At 42.6% G+C, this 21,716-nt stretch overlaps 1 protein-coding gene across 1 annotated transcript in view; it reads right to left on the reverse strand.

Annotated features, from left to right (window-relative positions):
• LOC133547693 (actin filament-associated protein 1-like) overlaps nt 1-20,982 on the reverse strand; it is a gene marked incomplete at its 5' end in the record, with an annotated part of 91,234 nt that extends 70,252 nt beyond the window's left edge. The window contains 6 exons of the mRNA XM_061893246.1: nt 407-559; nt 2,223-2,295; nt 9,243-9,323; nt 16,989-17,168; nt 20,585-20,796; nt 20,874-20,982. Coding sequence (XP_061749230.1) covers nt 407-559; nt 2,223-2,295; nt 9,243-9,323; nt 16,989-17,168; nt 20,585-20,796; nt 20,874-20,982 — 808 coding nt within the window. The remainder of the gene's footprint in view (nt 1-406; nt 560-2,222; nt 2,296-9,242; nt 9,324-16,988; nt 17,169-20,584; nt 20,797-20,873) is intronic.
• Nucleotides 20,983-21,716: the final 734 nt, after the last annotated feature.

A 21,716-nucleotide genomic window follows, 5' to 3' on the forward strand; every position in this document is an offset into this window, starting at 1 on the left:
AGAATAAATATTGAATTTCAACATTTCGGTCAATGAAGATTTGCTTCAGCCTGCGACACATAGTCATTTTGATAGTGGGATATTATAGCTAATATAGACACATCATGTGTTGACTTCATTATAATACTTATATAAGACTTTTAAAGTCATTTTGATAGTAGGTTATTACAGCTAATATAGACACTTACGTCATGTGTTGCCTTCATTACACAACTTATATTTTAGACTATTAATTGTTTGCGGCTCCAGACAGATTAGTTTTTTGTACTTTTAGTCCGATATGGGTCTTCCAACATTTTGGGTTGCCGACCCCTGTACTAGCCTAAAAGAAAATATTGGGATAACTCTAAAATTAAATAATAATTTACACATTGTACATTATATTACAGTTGAAGACGTTGCTTACCACATGATGGTACATCTTCCTCTGCTGACGATGTCTGCTCATCCATGGAAGGCTTCTTTTTGCCCAGACCAATAATCTTAGTGATCTTAATTCCGGCACCCTTCCCAACTGTTCCGGTCTTTTGATCCGACTTGGAATTCTTCTTGCCTTTACCTGGACATAAAAAAATATATATATTTATACGGTTAAACTTGACAAAATGTTCTGGTTACTGATACAAACCCCGTTTCCATATGAGTTGGGAAATTGTGTTAGATGTAAATATAAACGGAATACAATGATTTGCAAATAATTTCCAACCCGTATACAGTTGAATATGCTACAAAGACAACATATTTGATGTTCAAACTGATAAACATTTTTTTTTTGCAAATAATCCTTATCTTTAGAATTTGATGCCAGTAACACGTGACAAAGAAGTTGGGAAAGGTGGCAATTAATACTGATAAAGTTGAGGAACACTCATCAATCACTTATTTGGAACATCCCACAGGTGTGCAGGCTAATTGGGAACAGGTGGGTGCCATGACAGCTTTCCAAAAAATGCCCAGTCTTTCACAAGAAAGGATGGGGCGAGGTACACCCCTTTGTCCACAACTGCGTGAGCAAATAGTCAAACAGTTTAAGAACAACATTTCTCAAAGTGCAATTGCAAGAAATTTAGGGATTTCAACATCTACGGTGCATAAAATCATCAAAAGGTTCAGAGAATCTGGAGAAATCACTCCATTTAAGCGGCATGGCCGGACACCAACACTGAATGACCGTGACCTTCAATCCCTCAGACGGCACTTTATCAAAAACCGACATCATTCTCTAAAGGATATCACCACATGGGCTCAGGAACACTTCAGAAAACCACTGTCACTAAATACAGTTGGTCGCTACATCTGTTAGTACAAGTTAAAGCTCTACTATGCGAAAGCCATTCATCAACAACATCCAGAAATGCCGCCGGCTTCTCTGGGCCTGATATCATCTAAGATGGACTGATGCAAAGTGGAAAAGTGTTCTGTGGTCTGACGAGTCCACATTTCAAATTGTTTTTGGAAAAATTTGACATCGTGTCATCCGGATCAAAGGGGAAGCAAACCATTCAGACTGTTATTGACGCAAAGTTCAAAAGCCAGAATCTGTGATGGTGTGGGGGTGCATTAGTGCCCAAGGCATGGATAAGTTACACATCTGTGAAGGCACCATTAATGCTGAAAGGTACATACAGGTTTTGTAACAACATATGCAGCCATCTAAGTGCCGTCTTTTTCATGGACACCCCTGCTTATTTCAGCAAGACAATGCCAAGCCACATTCAGCACGTGTTACAACAGCGTGGTTTCGTAAAAAAAGAGTGTGGGTACTTTCCTGTCCCGCCTGCAGTTCAGACATGTCTCCCATCGAAAATGTGTGGCGCATTATGAAGCGTAAAATATGACAGCGGAGACCCTGGACTGTTGAACGAATGAAGCTCTACATAAAACAAGAAGGGGAAAGAATTCCACTTTCAAAGCTTCAACAATTAGTTTCTTCAGTTCCCAAACGCTTATTGAGTGTTGCTAAAAGAAAAGGTGATGTAACACAGTGGTGAACATGCCCTTTCCCAACTACTTTGGCACGTGTTGCAGCCATGAAATTCTAAGTTAATTATTATTGGCAAAAAAAAAATAAAGTTTATGAGTTTGAACATCAAATATCTTTTCTTTGTAGTGCATTCAATTGAATATGGGTTGAAAAGGATTTGCAAATCATTGTATTCCGTTTATATTTACATTTAACACAGTTTCCCAACTCATATGGAAACGGGGTTTGTAATATGTACCGTTATCCTTGTCCATGTGTCCGTTTTCGGGTGTTGCTTCGCCATCTGAGCTCGGCTTGTCGGATGACAATTTCTGTGAAAAAAATATTACAATATGATTAGAATATGCATGTACATAAAAGGCCACTTAAAATGTGATGGACAAGATGGCAACAGATGGTACTGCGACTTCATCCAACCGAAACAATCTGGGTTTCTGCGTTTCTGGCCATACAACTGCACATATCAACGATTATTTTGCCACCTCTTGCAGTCACAATGTCTTCCTGTCACTCCAACAATGGCACCAGGGACTGTGGAGGACTCGGGTTGACTCTGTGTCACATATGGCTGTGACAGCCAGTTCTCTCCTTGGTTGTAATAATACATTGAGTAATCAAACAAGAGTCTAAGTCTTTCGTATCCTTTGTGATTTGCTGGCATGTTTCCATTAAAAAATTACAAACCAAATATTGCATCATTTTCACAAGAAACTCTAATCTGGCTGTGAACAGGCTGTACTGTATGAAGGGCTGGTCAATATGGTCTTTTTTTAATATCTCGATATTTTTAGGCCATGTAATGATGCACGATATATATCTCGATGCATGAACACTTGATGCATATAATCACAGCAGTATGATGATTCTATGTGTCTACATTAAAACCTTCTTCTTCATACTGCATTAAAAATATGCTCCTTCTAAACTTTCATGCAGAGAGGGACATCACACCTAAGTCAATTGACCAAAACTGTATTTATTAAACAGTTATTAAGCAGTGGCACAAACATACATGTAATTTCCAAAACGGAAAGTGCAAGATTGTCAGAGACATTTTAAAACAAGCTATGAGTGCACTTTTGTGCATGATGTCACTATGAGGACATATCAAACAACACTAAATTAGAGTGCACTTTTTGTACAGAATGCCACTACAATAGTTTAAGACAAATAAAGCGCACTTTTGTGCATGATGTCACACAAGATATTTCAATAACTGTCAAATAAAAATGAGCTGCATATTAGGAAATCAAATAGTGTATGTCCTTCGCTATGTGGTAGGTTACTGCGGACGTTATCTCCTTCTGTTGTTGACTATTTCTTTCATACGGTGTTGATCTGGAAATGCTTGCCTCTGCATTTTGATGGTGTGGGCGTGTGGCACCGAATGGAGATGTTGACATGCGGAGTACACACTCTTCATTCTCTAGCAGGTGACTTTTCAAATGATGCCATATACTATCAGTAATGCTACTTTTTGTAGCAACTAGGGGTGTAACGGTACGTGTATTTGTATTGAACCGTTTCGGTTCGGTGCGGAGGAGTACCGAACGAGTTCCACACGAACATATGAAGTTGAGATCGTTTCGGCCCCATGGCCTCTAATCATTCGCTTTACCAGATAAAACTGCACATTCTCGAGCCTGCTGTCCTGGGGGACACTTCGGATGGAACCAGCTACTAGATGGTTCGATTAGTCTTTCGCCCCTATACGCCTATGCTTAAGTCTTAATAAGCTGCTCCGCTCCGTTCTGCCTCTTTCTCCTGCACAGCACCCAGCATTGTCCCACCCACACAACCGTCTGATTTGTTACAACCGTAGCGATAACACCCAATCAGCAGTGCGTATTCAGAGGGCATCTAGTCAGCGCTTCCGCGTCGAGCAGATATGTGTTTTGCAGGTGAGCAGCGGACTCTCCCCAAATTGTACCAAACACTTCCAAGTCAACTACTACTACTAACATCACTATAAGCCCGTTGATCTTCTAGAAACAAACTGCAGCTCAGCTCACTCGCAGTCCTGGCTTAAGGTGAAGGCTAATTAACTTGTAGCTTAACGTTAGCTCATTTTGCGGTGTGTGTGTGTGTATGTGTGTGTGTGTGTGTGTGTGTTATGGACAGTGTTGATTGAGGTGTGTTGAAGCAGCAAAAAAGGACTTTATGTTAAATAAAGAGTTTCTGTCTCTGATAGTTGATGTAATAATGTATGTACATCATAAAACCTACATGAACTCCATGGTGTTCAGGGATGAATAGTCTCTCCTATTGATATTGTGCTATTTTTTCAGCTATAGTTACATGAATCATTAGTAATGTAGCAGCCTAGTTTTGAATGGCAGGGTCTCTGCTATCACATGTTGATACAAATATAACATTTACATAATAAAAATCAACTACAGGCTTCCCAAATGCTGTAATAAATTAAGCATGATGAGTTGACTTGAAACTGGTAAATGTTGCACTTTTTATATGTAGAAGAAAAGTTTTGTCATTTTATTTAATCCGAGCAAAACGTTGAGGCAGTTTAATGTGGATTAACGTGGGCAGAATTATTATAGTGTTCCCAATGTTAAAAGGATAAAGCCGTTGTTTACTCATTTGGCAAATAAATAACCCCAAAATTTATATTTTGTTGTTTTCTTACTGTACCGAAAATGAACCGAACCGTGACCTCTAAACCGAGGTACGTACCAAACCGAAATTTGTGTGTACTGTTACACCCCTAGTAGCAGAGCTTTTACCCCACACTTGACATACTGTATTATGGTTGTCTGTTCGAAATATTCCCACTTGAAGCCAAACCACCACCAGACGATGGACCCCCTGCTGTTTTTCTTGGAAATTAATTCTTCCTTAATTTGTTACCAGATTTGCACCCTCTTCCTCTCGTATTACCACTAGCACCACAGCTAACGTCACCCATGCTGCTACCTCTCTGTTTCGTGAGGGCGTATACGTATGTGACGTATGTAAGAAGGTGCGCTTGTCTGTTAGAAGGAGAGACAGGAAAGAGTGCGAAGAGCCTGTAGTGTAATGCCAGCAGCTAAAAGCAACTGCGTGAGAACGTATACTGGAATATAACAATATATAGTCATTTTCTATATCGCACAGAGACAAACCTGCCCGAACTGTATGAACATTTTTTTGTTGTAAATTACACAAATTATAAAATCTGTCAATCCTTTCCGTGTCCGGGCCAGGTAAGGTTCCCCGTGTTGAGTCAAATTAAGCAACAGGCTCCACTCCTGGTGGTGCCCTTACGTCAATTCCTTTAAGTTTCAGCTTTGCAACCATAATCCCCCCGTATCCCAAAGACTTTGGTTTCCCGGACGCTGCTTCTAAGGTTTTGCCTATCATTGCAGCGACTATCTTTTCAAATGCTCTTCTCCTTTTTTTTTGTGAATTATATTTATATTGCGCTTTTCTCTAGTGACTCAAAGCGCTTTACATAGTGAAACCCAATATCTATGTTACATTTCAACCAGTGTGGGGGGCACTGGGAGCAGGTGGGTAAAGTGTCTTGCACAGGGACAAAACAGCAGTGACTAGGATGGCAGAAGCGGGAATCGAACCTGCAACCCTCAAGTTGCTGGCACGGGCACGCTACCAACCGAGCTATACCGCCCTTCACCTTCTTCCTTATGCGTGAATATCTTTTTTTAAATTTCAGCCTGTCACTGGTTTTCAAGGAACACTCTCACAATATCTACCCTCTTTTGATGGCGTGAAACACGATAAAGAAGCACTCAACCATGTGGTAACGAGGACTGTGGTGTGGTTTGTTTTCCCAGAATGCAAAGGAACTGGACGGGTCGTGGTGTGAAGGTCAAAACACTTTTTAATATATCTATAAAAAAAGTGCAAACAAAAGGCACGCACAAGGCGGAGAACAAACTTGGCTAAGAAACAAAAACTGCCACAAAGGCAAAACTATGGACATGAAACAAAAGACTCGCTAAACATGACGTGAATAAACAAAACTTACTTGGACAGAAAAGAGCAGAGCAGCATGAACTATGACATGGCATGAAGCAGTAAACATGGCATGAAGCAGAGTGATCGCATAAACAGAGTGAACCGAGCATGAAACAATCAATGACGCCAGAACGACCAACTGAAAAACCAGGCTTAAATAATAATGACATGGTTAGTGACAGGTGCGTGAGTCCGAACACATTACATGTGAAACTAATAAGTTAAAGTTAAAGTACCAATGATAGTCACACACACACTAGGTGTGGCGAAATTATTTTCTGCATTTGACCCATCGCCCTAGATCACCCCCTGGGAGGTGAGGGGAGCGGTGGGCAGCAGCGGTGCCGCGCCCGGGAATCATTTATGGTGATTTAACTCCCAATTCGAACCCTTAATGCTGAGTGCCAAGCAGGGAGGTAATGGGTCCCATTTTTAAGGTCTTTGGTATGACTCAGCCGGGATTTGAACTCACAACCTATCGATCTCAGGGCGGACACTCTACCCACTAGGCCACTGAGTGACAAAACAAGAGTGAAAAAAAAGAGTCCAAAAACCAACAGAACACAACCAAACAAAACATGATCACAAAGACATGACAAACCAAGAGTTGAGATTAAAAGAACGAAGGTGTTAAGGTTTTTGGGTGTTAGGATTGACTAAAACTTGTTATGGAAATCACATATAAATGATACAAAGTAAGTAAAACTATTTCTGTTTTACACAAAGTGAAGGAATTTCTAAAACATTTTATATTTTGTATAATGCACAAATTTTTCCATATCTAACACACTGTGTAGAAGTGTGGAGTAGTAGCTGTAAAACATATTTAAATCATATCTTTCCTCTGCAGAAAAGAGGCGTAATAATTTTTACTGGTAATGCACATAGGGAACTAGGGCTGGGCGATATATCGATATACTCGATATATCGCGGGTTTGTCTCTGTGCGATATAGAAAATGACTATATCGTGATATTCAAGTATACGTTCTCAAGCAGTTGCTTTTAGCTGCTGGCATTACACTGCAGGACTCTGTTGTCTCTCCTTCTCACAGACAGCAAGCGCCCCTTTTTACAAACGTCACATAGGTATACCCCCTCGCAGAGCAGAGAGGTAGCAGCATGGATAACCTTAGCTGTGGTGCGAGGGGTAATACGCGAGAGAGAAGGTACAAATCTGGTAACAAATGAAGGAAGAATTAGTTCCCAAGAAAAACAGCATCGTCTGGCGGTGGTTTGGCTTCAAGTGGGAATATGTCTAACAGACAACCGTAATTTGTCAAGTGTGGGGCAAAAGCTTTGCTACAAAAAGTGGCATTATTGCTATTATGTAGCATCATTTGAAAAGTCACCTGCTAGAGAATGGAGAGTGTTTACTCTGCATGTCAACATTTCCGTTCGGTGCCACACCAACAAAATGCAGAGGCAACCATTTCCACATCAACACCGTATGAAAAAAATAGTCAACACGTATTGACAGAGCTTAACCCATTGTTACTATAACAATCTACAAGATTAATATAGGTTGCCTCTCTCTCTTCCCTTTCATCTTTCGGTATTCCTTTTTTTTTTTTTATTATCTTTCTAGCTATCATTATGTATACGTATTGTTGCATTTGAAAAACTGTATTTTTGATAATAGAGGTAAACTATTGGTTTTGTTCATGATCAATAGCGCTTTTTCTATTGGTATTTGTATTGCTCCAGTTTTAGTGTAAAAATGCTCATTGTCATTACTATATTATTTATTTCACTAACTGCTTATTTGCTATCACTTTTACGATCATATTTGTACATATTGTATGTGCTGGTGTTGTTCTATTGTTGTTGTTGTTATTGTTGTATATGCTGTTGTTTTTTTTGTCTCTCTGTCTAATCCCCCTCTTATCCCCACAATTTCCCCCTCTGTCTTCCTTTTTTTCTCTTTCTATCCCCTCCTGCTCCGGCCCGGCTGCACCAAACGATAATATAAATACATTTAATAAAGTCAAATTCAAATAAGGCAACAAGAGAAGTATCCTACACTTGTCTTTTGTAAACTAAATCTGAACATGGGCATCTACGTCAACTATATGATTTGCCTGAGAAGATGGACAGAACAAAAAAAAAAAAAATTGTCAACAACATAAGGAAATAATGTCCACAGTAACCTCCCACATAGCGATTTGATTTTCTATTATGCAGCTCATTTTTATTTGACAGTTATTGAAATATCTTGTGTGACACCATGCACAAAAGTGCACTTTATTTGTTTTAAACTATTGTAGTGGCGTTCTGTACAAAGAGTGCACTTTAATTTAGTGTTTTTTTGATATGTCATCTTAGTGACATCATGCACAAAAGTGCACTCATAACTTGTTTTAAAATATCTCTGACAATCTTGCACTTTCTGTTTTGAAATGACATGAATGTTTGTGCCACTGCTTAATAACTGTTTAATAAATACAGTTTTGGTCAATTGACTTAGTTGTGATTTAAAATGAGCATATATTAATGCAGTATGAACATGAATGTTTTAATGTAGACATATAGAATCATCATCAATCCATCCATTTCCTACCGCTTCTTCCCTTTTGGGGTGGCGGAGGGGCGCTGGCGCCTATCTCAGCTACAATCGGGCGGAAGGCGGGGTACACCCTGGACAAGTCGCAACCTCATAGAATCATCATACTGCTGTGATTATATGCATCAAGTGTGTCATTCAAGGCTAAGGCAAAATATTGAGATATATATCATGTATCGTGATATGGCCTAAAAATATTGAGATATTAAAAAAGGCCATATTGCCCAGCCCTACAGGGAACCCACAAATCCAATATTCAAACAGTTAATTGAATTGATACAGCAGATACACAAATTTTTCCAAACAACATTGAAAACACGCACGCACGCACGCAAGCACGCACGCGCACACACACACACACACACACACACACATACACACACTCTGCCTCCTCCCATTTACCCTCCAGTCAGCTGCACATTCGCCGACGATAAGCTAAAGTGAATTTTACTTTTGAAAAGTTTCATTCTTGTGGCAATATGTTTGTCAAAGTTAAGGATTTTTGTGATTTCAGATCAGTTTGTGAGGGCACCAAAGGAACTTCTGTGTGTGCGTATGTTGGCATAACCTCTTCCTCCAGGACGGTTTGTCTTGTTAATAAAGGAGTTAATTCCTTACCCGGTTTTTGGGTTTATTTGATATATAGTAGTGTATAGCACTTTACATCGGGTTTAAAGTGTACAAAGCCTCACTAAAATATGCACAAACGCGTTAAGTTTCACCTTTTCCAGCTCTGACTTGTAGACAGGCGATCCGGAGCGATCCAGTTCAGTCGTCCCACTTCCGCACAGCTCTCTCATGATCTAAAAAGTTGACAGAATACAAAAATCAACAGGATGGTGACTACTGTCGACATTTGGAGTGTGCCAACATCAATTCTTAAATGCATCACGATGTGACGATTAATATCAATTAACAAATGTTCAAAAATCTACTATTGATACTTATGATTCCTGAGCGCGGCCATCGCTGCTGCTCACTGTTCCCCTCACCTCCCAGGGGATGGAACAAGGGGATGGGTCAAACGCAGTACTTTAACTTTATTGTCAGTTTAATAAAAACTACTAAATGAATGAATAGATACACCACAGAAACACAACCTGAACACAGAGAAATTGGCCAGAAAGACAAAAGCCACCAGGACTGACAAGATATGTCCCAATACCAAAATGGATTACGTTATTTTTCCGATACATTTCAATACTTTTCTAAACGATGGAGACCACAAAAAAATGGCATTATTGGCTTTATTTTAACAAAAAATCTTACGGTACATTAAACATATGTTTCTTACTCCAATTTTGTCCTTAAAGGGGAGCATTATCGCCAGACCTATGTAAGCGTCAATATATACCTTGATGGTGCAGAAAAAAGACCATATATTTTTTCAACCGATTTCCGAACCCTAAATGGGTGAATTTTGGCAAATTAAACGCCTTTCTGTTTATCGCTCTGTGGCGATGACGTCAGAACGTGACGTCACCGAGGTAATACAGCCGCCATTTTCATTTTCAACACATTGCAAACACCGGGTCTCAGCTCTGTTATTTTCAGTTTTTTCGACTATTTTTTGGAACCTTGGAGACATCATACCTCGTCGGTATGTTGTCGGAGGGTGTAACAACACTAACAGGGAGGGATTCAAGTTGCACCACTGGCACGAAGATGCGAATGTGTCTGTCGCCAGACCCCCATTGAATGTGCCGGAGTGTCTGCACATTTTACCGGCGATGACAGACATGGCACAGAGATGTATGGATAACCTGCAGATGCATTTGCAACAATAAAGTCAAGAAAATCACAAAGGTGAGTTTTGTTGATGTTGACTGCCAGCTAATACAATGCTAACATGTTACGCTAATCGATGCTAACATGCTATTTACCGGCGGTGCTAAAGCAGACATGGCACAGAGATGTATGGATAACCTGCAGATGCATTTGCAACTATATCACGTTTCCTTCCACCCACATTTAATGCGAAAAAAACACTTACCAATCGAAGGATTTAAGTTGCTCCATTATCACAAGATGCGAAAGTCCTGATCGTTTGGTCCGCACATTTTACCGGCGATGCTAACGCAGCTATTCGGCCATGCTATGGCTATGAATAGCGTCAATAGCTATTCGCTCAATAGCTTCAGTTTCTTCTTCAATTTCGTTTTCGCTATCTGCCTCCATACTCCAACCATCTGTTTCAATACATGCGTAATCTGTTGGATCGCTTAAGCCGCTGAAATCCGAGTCTGAATCCGAGCTAATGTCGCTCTATCTTGCTGTGGTATCCGCCATTGTTTGTTTGTATTGGCAGCACTGTATGACGTCACAAGGAAATGGACAGTCGCATCGCAAGTAGCGAAAATCAAGCACTTTAAAGCTTTTTTTTAGGGATATTCCGGGACCGGTAAAATTAAAAAAAAAACTTAAAAAAATTATTTTGTCAACATTATGAGGGACAATCTGTAAAAATAAATTATTAATCTACTTGTTCATTTACTGTTTATGTTCTATCTACACTTATGTAAAAATGTAATAATCACTTACTGTATTCATCTGTGGTTTGAATACTTTACATTAGTTTTAGATGATAGCACAAATTTAGGCATCGATCCGGAACCAAGTAGTTACAGGATCATACATTGGTCATATTCAAAGTCCTCATGTGTCCAGGGACGTATTTACTGAGTTTATAAACATAAAATTAATTTTAAAAAAAGGAAAAAAGATTTTGTGACGATAGTATCGACTAGATACGCTCTTGTACTTGGTATCATTACAGTGGATGTCAGGTGTAGATCCACCTATGGTGTTTAACATTGTGACGCCTGTGAGCTACGGTGTATAGTGAAGCATGTTTAGCTATTTCTCGTCCTGCAGGGATGATACTAGTAAGAAACTTACTTCATTTGTCGCCATGAAGGCGAGGATTAGTGATTTAGAAGTAGCTAAAACACTGCCGACTGCGGATGGATGTTTGCTGCTAGCTAGCTAGCCATGTCTTAAAGCACCTATTCCTGAGGGTGTTCTAGTGTTATAGCTTCATCTTAATCCTCAGTTTTTAGGGCAAAATGCGTCCATTTTCCCTTTTCTGTCTACACACTGCGTCTGCTTGTAAGTATCTGGTAAATGTAAATGGGTTCTACTTGTATAGCGCTTAACTACCTTCAAGGTACTCAAAGCACTTTGACACTATTTCCACATTCACCCATTCACACACTGACGGCGGGAGCTGCCATGCAAGGTGCTAACCACGACACATCAGGAGCAAGGATGAAGTGTCTTGCTCAAGGACACAACGGACGTGACGAGGTTGGTAGTAGGTGGGGATCGAACCAGGAACCCTCAGGTTGCTGGCACGGCCACTCTCCCAACTGCGCCCGTACCAGCACCAGCACCCAGACTGGTCCCCGTGTCAGCACCATGGCCAGCGCCCGCTTCTGCTCCACGGCTGCGACGACATCGTCCTCCTCGTCTCGGACTCCGACGACATCGTCCTCCTCGTCTCGGACTCCGACGACATAGTCCTCCTCGTCTCAGTCTCGGACTCCGACGACATCGTCCTCCTCGTCTCAGCCTCGGACTCCGACGACATCGTCCTCCTCGTCTCAGCCTCGGACTCCGACGACATCGTCCTCCTCGTCTCAGCCTCGGACTCCGACGACATCGTCCTCCTCGTCTCAGCCTCGGACTCCGACGACATCGTCCTCCTCGTCTCAGCCTTGGACTCCGACGACATCGTCCTCCTCGTCTCAGCCTTGGACTCCGACGACATCGTCCTCCTCGTCTCGGACTCCGACGACATCGTCCTCCTCGTCTCGGACTCCGACGACATCGTCCTCCTCGTCTCGGACTCCGACGACATCGTCCTCCTCGTCTCGGACTCCGACGACATCGTCCTCCTCGTCTCGGACTCCGACGACATCGTCCTCCTCGTCCCGGACGCCGCCGACATCGTCCTCCTCGTCCTGGACTCCGACGACATCGTCCTCCTTGTCCCGGACGCCGACGACATCGTCCTCCTCGTCCTGGACTACGACGACATCGTCCTCCTCGTCTCGGACTCAGACAACATCTTTCTCCTCGTCCTGAACTCTGACAACATCGTCCTCCTCGTCTCTGGCTTCGACAACATCTTTCTCCTTGTCCTGAACTCTGACAAAATCGTCCTACTCGTCTCGGACTCCGACGACATTGTCATCCTCATCTTGGACAACGACGACATCGTCCTCCTTGTCTCGGACTCCGACGACATCAAACTTCTCGGACCTCTCCACAGCGCACCCATCCTCCTCGTCTCCAGCATAAAGACCTCCGGCTGGCCGGTCGCACAGGCGGCCATCAGGCGCCCGCATAAGGTGCCCTCTGTTGCCATTGCATGGACGTTTTTTTGCGCCGACAGCAGCGAAGCACAGGACGTTGGTGTAGAACTCTTAGGCTGCTGTGGTTCTGGAGCCACTCACGTCGGCTAAAGAAGTGGCTGTTCCGTGATTGCCCACATCGCCTGCTGCAGCGGCGTTCTACTCGCCGTCACCACCAGACTTGTCTCCGGTGGATTTGGGGACACTTGGGCTGGCGACCCAACATCAGTTCACCCCTCCACCCTCCCTGGACTTTTGATCTCTCTGTTCTTCTGGTTACAGTTATAGGACATCTGGAAGCTCTTCTCCTGCTGCAGACGGCGGCTGCAATCAATCAGCCATCTACACACCTGTCGTTGATGAGTTTCTTGGGCTACTGGGCCAGAACGTAGCTACCTGTTTAGTACAGTAAGCTTACTCGTATCATGCTCTCCCTCTCTGTGTTTTCTCCTCTTCTGTGTTTCATTGTGCGTTGTCCTGTGTCGTGTTATTCCAGCAGCAAACCTCCGTTCCCATGTGACGAGCTGTGTGTCTCCCCTGTGTTCCTCTCTGGTTTTCTGGCTGCCCCATTTGGTTCTCGACCTCCCGCCTTGACACGGACCTTCGACGCCTCGCTATAGCCCCCGGCTTCCTGCCTGCTCACGGACCTCCGAGCTTGACTTGTACCCCCTTGGACTTCCTCACCTCTCACTCAATACTCATTAATTCCTACACATAGTTGCACCCCATACACTCTTGGACTTAATCACACTCCATTCTCTTGTTTATTAATATTATTATTTTGTGTGTGTGTGTCTGTGTGTATATATATATATACATATATATATATAAATAAAATAGAGTTGAACAACGCTCCTCCTGTCTGTGCAGTCTCCTCCTTCTGTACACTCGTAACACCCGCAAAGCCCTGGAATTACCATGCGTCTATTTGTTTCTTAACAGCAATTTCATATTTTAACCTAATATTGCAACAAAAATATTATCACACGTTCCTAAGATCAAAAAAAGTTACGTAAATATCTGCTTGACTCATGATTTTAAAGCAATTCATCCATCAAGTTGTACAATGTTAAACATATTTTTCGGTAAAAAATGGTAGCTCCGTTGCCAGAATTTTACCGTAAAAACACGAAACAAAAAAATGTGTAATATTGTTTTTCCATTTACAGTACTACACCGTAAAAACAACGACCATAGGTTTTACAGTAAAACAATGGTACGGTTTTCCCACATTCACAGTATAAACATGCTACATTTTATGGTAAAATTTTCGCGACTGAACTTTACTTTAAAATCTACATATTTTTCTTACAGAGTACGTAAAATATATAACAATAAATAATTGTGTAATGAAGCAATTTAAAATGTATATATAATTCACTGTTACAAGTGGCGCTCTGAGGGCGGCCATAAGTGCGATGTGGCCCCCAATGAAACCAAGCTTGACACCCCTGCACTATATGATTGGTGGCCAATAACTATTGAGGGCATTTATATAATGTCACTTTGATGATTCCAATCGTGAAAAATTGACCAATAAAGTGAGGCGATAATAATAAATGCTTATCGTCTTCATGTTTGTCGTCGCTCTCTCAGTTGTGGCTTTGCTGAAGCCTCGCTCCCCTACGGCGTGGTTGAATGTTTGTGTTGTTATGATGTTCGTGGCACCGGAGTCCGCGGGGAGAGACCGGAGGAGATTCAGAGGAAGGTATGGATGAGCTTCACGGAGCCCTGTCTTATTGAGCATGTATCGGACACTTCAGTCTCTCTGGACAGATTCTCGCTCAAACGAGCGGACTGGACATTTGGTTGAGAGCTTTGTTGAGTCTGTTCCTGGCGCCCCACACCGAAAGACCATGCCCTGGAGCACTGCAGAGGCCACCACAATATATGTGGGTGTTAAAATGGTGTGTTTTATTGTGTTGTTTGTCTATGCATGGTGCAATCGTATGCATTATATATCACTATTTTTTTGCTTTTTCGTTGTGTTTAACTTTTGTAGCTGTATGTAAAAAATGGTGCCGCTGAAGTGGCAGATGGCTGATCCATCCATCCATGTTCTTTCGCTTATCCCAGCCTAAGCAGGGAAGCCAAGACTTCACTCTCCCCAGCCACTTCGTCCAGATCCTGAGCCGTTCCCAGGCCAGCCTGGAGACAACTTGTCTTCGGTCTTTCCCGTGGCCTCCTGCAGTTCGGACGTGCCCGAAACACCTCCCTAGGGAGGCGTTCGGGTGGCATCCTAACCAGATGCCTGAACCACCTCATCTGGCTCCTTTCGATGTGGAGGAGCAGCGGCTTTACTTTGAGTTCCTCCCGGATGACAGAGCTTCTCACCCTATCTCTAAGGGAGAGCCCCGCCACCCGGCGGAAGAAACTCATTTTGGCCGCTTGTACCCGTGATCTTGTCCTTTCGGTCATAACCCTCTTATAAAGCTCATGACTATAGGTGAGGATTGGAACGTAGATCGACCAATAAATTGAGAGCTTTGCCTTCCGGCTCAGCTCCTTCTTCACCACAACGGATCGATACAGCGTCCGCATTACTGAAGACGCCGCACCGATCCACCTGTCGACCTTACGATCCACTCTTCCCTCACTCGTGAACAAAACTCAGAGGTACTTGAACTCCTCCACTTAGGTCAAGATCTCCTCCCCAACCCGGAGATGGCACTCCACCATTTTCCGGGCGAGAACCTCATCCTACTCGCTTCACACTCGGCTGCGAACCGATCCAGTGAGAGCTGAAGATCCTGGCCAAATGAATCCATCAGGACCACATCATCTGCAAAAAGCAGAGACCTCATCCTGCAGCCACCAAACCAGATTCCCTCAATGCCCTGACTGCGCCTAGAAATTCTGAATCAGTTTTGTGTTTTTTTTTTTAATTGTATTTGATGTTCTTTCATGTTTCCCTCTGGTTGAACAGCGTGGTGTTTTTTTAGCTTGTTTTTGTGGACTTTTTGTATCTGCACTGCAACCACATCATTTTCCCCATTGTGGGATGAATAAAGTCTATCCTATACATTCCTGATACTGTGACATTTTTACAGAGCCATCTCTATTTGTTATTTGACAATACCCCAATAATATTGTACCGTAGCTTTAATATCGTGACAATACCACCCCTAGTAGAGATGTCCGATAATATCGGCCTGCTGATATTATCTGCCGATAAAGTATTTAAAATGTGAAATCGGAAATTGTCGGTATCGGTTTTAAAAAGTAAAATCAATTACTTTTTAAAACGGCCTTGTACGGAGCGATACATATCCGGTAAAACACGGAAATGTTCCCAGTCAGCAGCCCCTCACCTCTCCCCTTTCCCCACACACACAACACAGGAGTTGACGACTGCAGCATGAGAGATTTACTGGCGACGCTTGATGACCTCATCAAACCGCTGCGAGCGGAGCATAACAACAACAAGAGTGTGTTGATGCCGGGGATGTAGCCGTGGCTAACAATCCAGCTCGTTCAGTGACTGACGCACCTGGTGTTGATGATAGACGGCAGGATAACCACCCTCGCCGCTGACTTCTCCTCGTCGGAACGTAGCCCTGTACACAGTAAGCCTCACGTCTCTGACTTCCCGTCTGCGCTCTCTCGTTTTGCTTGTCTCCCTCGTGTCCTGTCCTGATCCTTTGTTGCGTCTCACTTCCCCCACAGCCTCGTGTCTCAGATTTTGCTGTGTACCTCTGCTGCTGCCATTTTCTCTGGACCCTGATTGCCTCTCTTGATCCACCGATACCACGCTTGGACTTTTGGACGCCCCTCTCCTGCCCCACGACCCCGCTCAGACATCAGACTTCTTTGCTATATCCCTCTGGAATCGAACGCCACCATCCAACGCGCACTTCAACACACCCTACGGTATTTACATACGGTTAATTCCTGCCCATAGTTTTACATTCAAACACATAGTAGCATACACATCCCACGTAATCATCAAGCAATAAACTCATTGAGTTTGATCTTTAGTTGTTGTGCCGTCTTCTTCCCCTTCATCAAACTTAACACAGGATCTTGTAATAATATATATATTTTTTTTATCAATTATAAAAACTTTATAAAAGAAGAATAAATAAATATACATATGTAATGTAAAGACTTTACCTTGAGCCACTGGTCTGCCTGTTCTTTACTCTGGACGGCCAGCACCAGTGCATCCGCCGCCTGGTGGACAATCCTTAGCTCGTGTCTCTTCTTCTTGCCGTCTTTGGGGACATGGGTGATGCTGCAACCCGTCAGCGTCAGCTCCATCTGGGGGGTGTGGTCTTTGGACGATTTATAACACTATAGAATGAAGAAAAAATGGGGCATCTTCATGACATATTATCGGGACAGAAGATAGTACAAGGGACATGCAGTCAGGGGAGGCAGAGCCTGACTTGTAATGATAAAAAAATAATAATAATAATGCAACTGTTTTAAAAGTACTTTCTGTACGCTTACAACCGTTTTTTTTTTACATTTCTTAAGTAAGAATGACTACATTTTTACATTTTCTGATTATATACAGGGCAGAAACTTGATATTGAGTCTGCAGCTACAGTATAGGCTTTCCTAGCTGCTTAATGCATGAGCAAATGCACCTCTTTTGTGCACCCGAGTATCATATTTTTTGGATTATAAATCGCAGTTTTTTTCATAGTTTGGCCCGGGGGTGCGACTTATACTCTGGAGTGACTTATGTGTGAAATTATTAACACATTACCGTAAAATATCAAATAATATTATTGATCTCATTCACGTAAGAGACTAGGTGTATATCAGCAATCTTCACACACACACACGTCAACCAATCAAAATTTGGTGGGAGCGGGTCATGGCAGAAGTGCATTGTGGAAAAAAAAAAGATGCTACCTTCTACTACTTCCGTAACTATGAAAATTGATCATTCCAATTTTGGCGGTAACCACACTTGCCAACCCTCCCGGATTTTACGGGAGACTCCCGAAATTCAGCGCCTCTCCCGAAAACCTCCCGGGACAAATTTTCTCCCGAAAATCTCACGAAATTCAGACAGAGCTGGAGGCCACGCCCACTCCAGCTCCATGAGAACCTGACTCAATGTTGTGACCCTCTTAAACAGGACAATACTGCCATCTACTGTACATAGAATAGAATGTCTGTTCTGAAGCCCACATTAAAGATACGTAACTTCATCACGTCGCCTGGTTATTGACTCCAACCCAATATATTACACCTTTGACGAGCAAAATGAAAAAATACTCTTGCAAGTTCCAGAACGATTGGAAACAAGAATTTCAGTTTATCCAGGAGAGTTTGAAGGGGAAGGGGTATGTTGCCTGTAAATTTTGTAGAACATACTTCTCCATTGAACTACTCAGTCATGAACGGTCAGTCAGCAAAGCAGAAAGCGTCCGCAGCGCAGCATCGTTCACAACCCAGTATTATGGCCCATATTGCAAAACGGAGACCCGATGGTGTATCATGCTGAGACAAAGATGGCTATGCTGATAGCTGGAAGCAACATTCCGTTCTCATTTGCGGATGTCTACAACAAATCCGTAAAGGATGTTCCCGGATTCGGAGATCGCTCGCCAGTACGCAAATGGCAGAACAAAGGTTACTCAAATGGTGAAAGGTAAGTGTTGTTGTTGTTTTTCAGTACCCAGCAAGCACAGTACATTTAGTAGAAAAACTGTGTTTTTATTGCTGTGTATTTGATAGGTGCCGTCGGAAATTCAACCTTCTTTTATTTATATATATAATAAAATAAATATATATAGCTAGAATTCACTTAAATTCAAGTATTTCATACACATATATATATATATAAATACATATATATGAAATATATCTGAAATACTTGAGTTTGTGAATTATACGCCACCCCTCTTAACCACGCCTCCGCCCCACCCGCGACGGCGTCCCCAACCCCGGCCCTCCCCACCCCCCGAAATCGGAGGTCTCAAGGTTGGCAAGCATGGCGGTAACTTATAAAAACTGAGAAGGGCTGAACAAAAACGGTTTCTGAAAAGGAAATCATATACGGCAGGTTACAAGCTGGGAGTAGTGAAATATGCGGCAGAAAACGCCAATCACTATTCTTTATTTATTTTTAAATTCCTTTACTATATCTATTTTTGGTGTTGGATTTTATCAATTAAATTTTCCCCAAAAATGCGACTTATGTATGTTTTTTTTCCTTCTTTATTATGCATATTCGGCTGGTTCGACTTATACTTTGGAGCGACTTATAATCTGAAAAATACGGTACACTGGACGAAAACAGGGTAGAATACAGGTCCTTTTTTAGGGCTCCAATGTGCTTAAGTGACAAAAGGTGCGCAACTGCATGGATTCTGGCTGGGACAAATGATGATCCAGAACCTCATATTTTTGTGCCCGAATATACAGTGGGGCAAAAAAGTATTTAGTCAGCCACTGATTGTGCAAGTTCTCCCACTTAAAATGATGACAGAGGTCTGTAATTTTCATCATAGGTACACTTCAACTGTGAAGGACAGAATGTGAAAAAAAAAAATCCAGGAATTCACATTGTAGGAATTTTTAATAATTCATTTGTAAATTATGGTGGAAAATAAGTATTTGGTCAACCATTCAAAGCTCTCACTGATGGAAGGAGGTTTTGGCTCAAAATCTCACGATACATGGCCCCATTCATTCTTTCCTTAACAAGGATCAATCGTCCTGTCCCCTTAGCAGAAAAACGGCCCCAAAGCATGATGTTTCCACCCCCATGCTTCACAGTAGTTATGGTGTTCTTGGGATGCAACTCAGTATTCTTCTTCCTCCAAACACGACGAGTTGAGTTTATACCCAAAAGTTCTATTTTGGTTTCATCTGACCACATGACATTCTCCCAATCCTCTGCTGTATCATCCATTTTGGTATAAACTCAACTCGTCGGATGAAGTGCTGAATGTCCAGAGTCTGGACCCAGGGTGGACAGCTCGTCTGCGCGTTGGTTGGGGACGTCTCTGTGCTGCTGACCCGCCTCCGCTCGGGATGGTCTCCTGCTGGCCCCACTATGGACTGGACTCTCACTATATTATGCTATATCCACTCGACGTCCGTTGCACCGGTCGCCCGGGGGGTCCTCACATCTGCAGTCCTCTCCAAGGTTTCTCATTGTCCCATTGGGTTGAGTTTGTCCTTGCCATGATGTGGGATCTAAGCCGAGGATGTTGTTGTGGCTTGTGCAGCCCTTTGAGACACTCATGATTTAGGGCCATATTAGTAAACTTTATATTATATGTTTATATTATATATATTATGGGAATGGGCCGGCACGCTGTTTGTATGGAGGAAAAACGGACGTGACGACAGATTGTAGAGGACGCTGAAGGCAGTGCCTTTAAAGCACGCCCCCAATATTGTTATCCGGGTGGGAATCGGGAGGAATTCGGGAGAATGGTTGCCCCGGGAGATTTTCGGGAGGGGCACTGAAATATCGGGAAGTTTGGCAAATATGTGTAGGGCCCCTTTAATGTCCAAATAAGTACGCCCACCTTACTGTCAAATCACAATGCAGGCAATCTGTAAAAAAGACTGCAGAACACTGCGGGCAGAGGCATCCATAAGGGTGTGCAACCTGTTGATTTGACCTTTTGCCATTTCTTAACAGGACAATCCAACATTGTAACATGAATAACTCTTCATAGGTTTAATTACCTACCCGTTACACCCTTAGAACATACTGTAGGTAGTGTCGCACTCACCAGAAGTTTGTTATCTTTAATGACGCAGAGGAGCTTAGACCACTGTCCAAAACGCTTCTTACGCAGTAGGAATGCGCAGATGCGGGCGTCCTTCACCAGATCCATGGACGCCTCCTCAGACGGCCACTGGTGGCGCGTCTTCAGACCTTTTTCGTCCTCCTCTTCCTCATCGTACGACTCGTAGGAGCTGCTCATTGCGTCGGAATCAAAGTCTGGCAAAAAAAAAAAAGGGTCAAAATGAGCAAAATAAAAAAACAACTATGTGTTGCATATGTCATGACGCACTTACTAGAAGTGATGTATTCTGGGGCTTTCCCTGGACTTAAAGGGACGGCTTCCTCATAATAACCCTCTGGAAGAGAGGAGCTTGGCAAAGGCGGTGGGCCGGTATTTGGAGGCTGTAGGATAACAGAAAATTCTATCAAACTTGCAAAAATATATATTATTTTCATAGTATAACATGTGGTTAACAGTAACAACTGGCAAGAGGAGCGATTAAGTTCATTATATCACATGTGTACCCAAGAAGGAACGAAAATATCCCAGGCTTACATTTCTTTTATCATTTTTTTATTCATATAACTTTGTATTAAGAAAGGTGGTGGGGTTCCCAAACTTTTCGACTCGGGGGCCGCAATGAGTTAAAAAAATTTGGCCGGGGCCCGGGCTGTGTGTGTGTATATATATATATATATATATATATATATATATATATATATATATATATATATTAGGGGTGTAACGGTACTTGTACGGTATTTGTATTGAACCGTTTTGGTACGGGGGTTTTGGTTTGGCACATGGGCGTATCGAACGAGTTTGTAAGAATAAGTCTTCACAAGCTGCTCTGCTTTCTGCCTCTGTCTGAGCAGCAAGCATTGTCCCGCCCACACAACCATCTGATTGGGTACATACAAAGCCATTCAGCAGTGCGTATTCAGAGCGATGGAACAGCCAATCAGCAGGGCGTAATCAGAGCGATGTAGTCAATGCTTCAGCGTCGAGCAAATATTCGTTTAGCAGTGGAGCAGCGGACAGCGGACTCTCCCCAAATCATAAAAAACACTTCCCAGTCACAACTATTACAAACATCACTATGAGTCCGTTGTCCTTCTAGAAACGTAATTGCAGC

Source organism: Nerophis ophidion, unplaced genomic scaffold (assembly GCF_033978795.1).
Source record: "Nerophis ophidion isolate RoL-2023_Sa unplaced genomic scaffold, RoL_Noph_v1.0 HiC_scaffold_152, whole genome shotgun sequence".
NCBI lineage: Eukaryota > Metazoa > Chordata > Actinopteri > Syngnathiformes > Syngnathidae > Nerophis > Nerophis ophidion.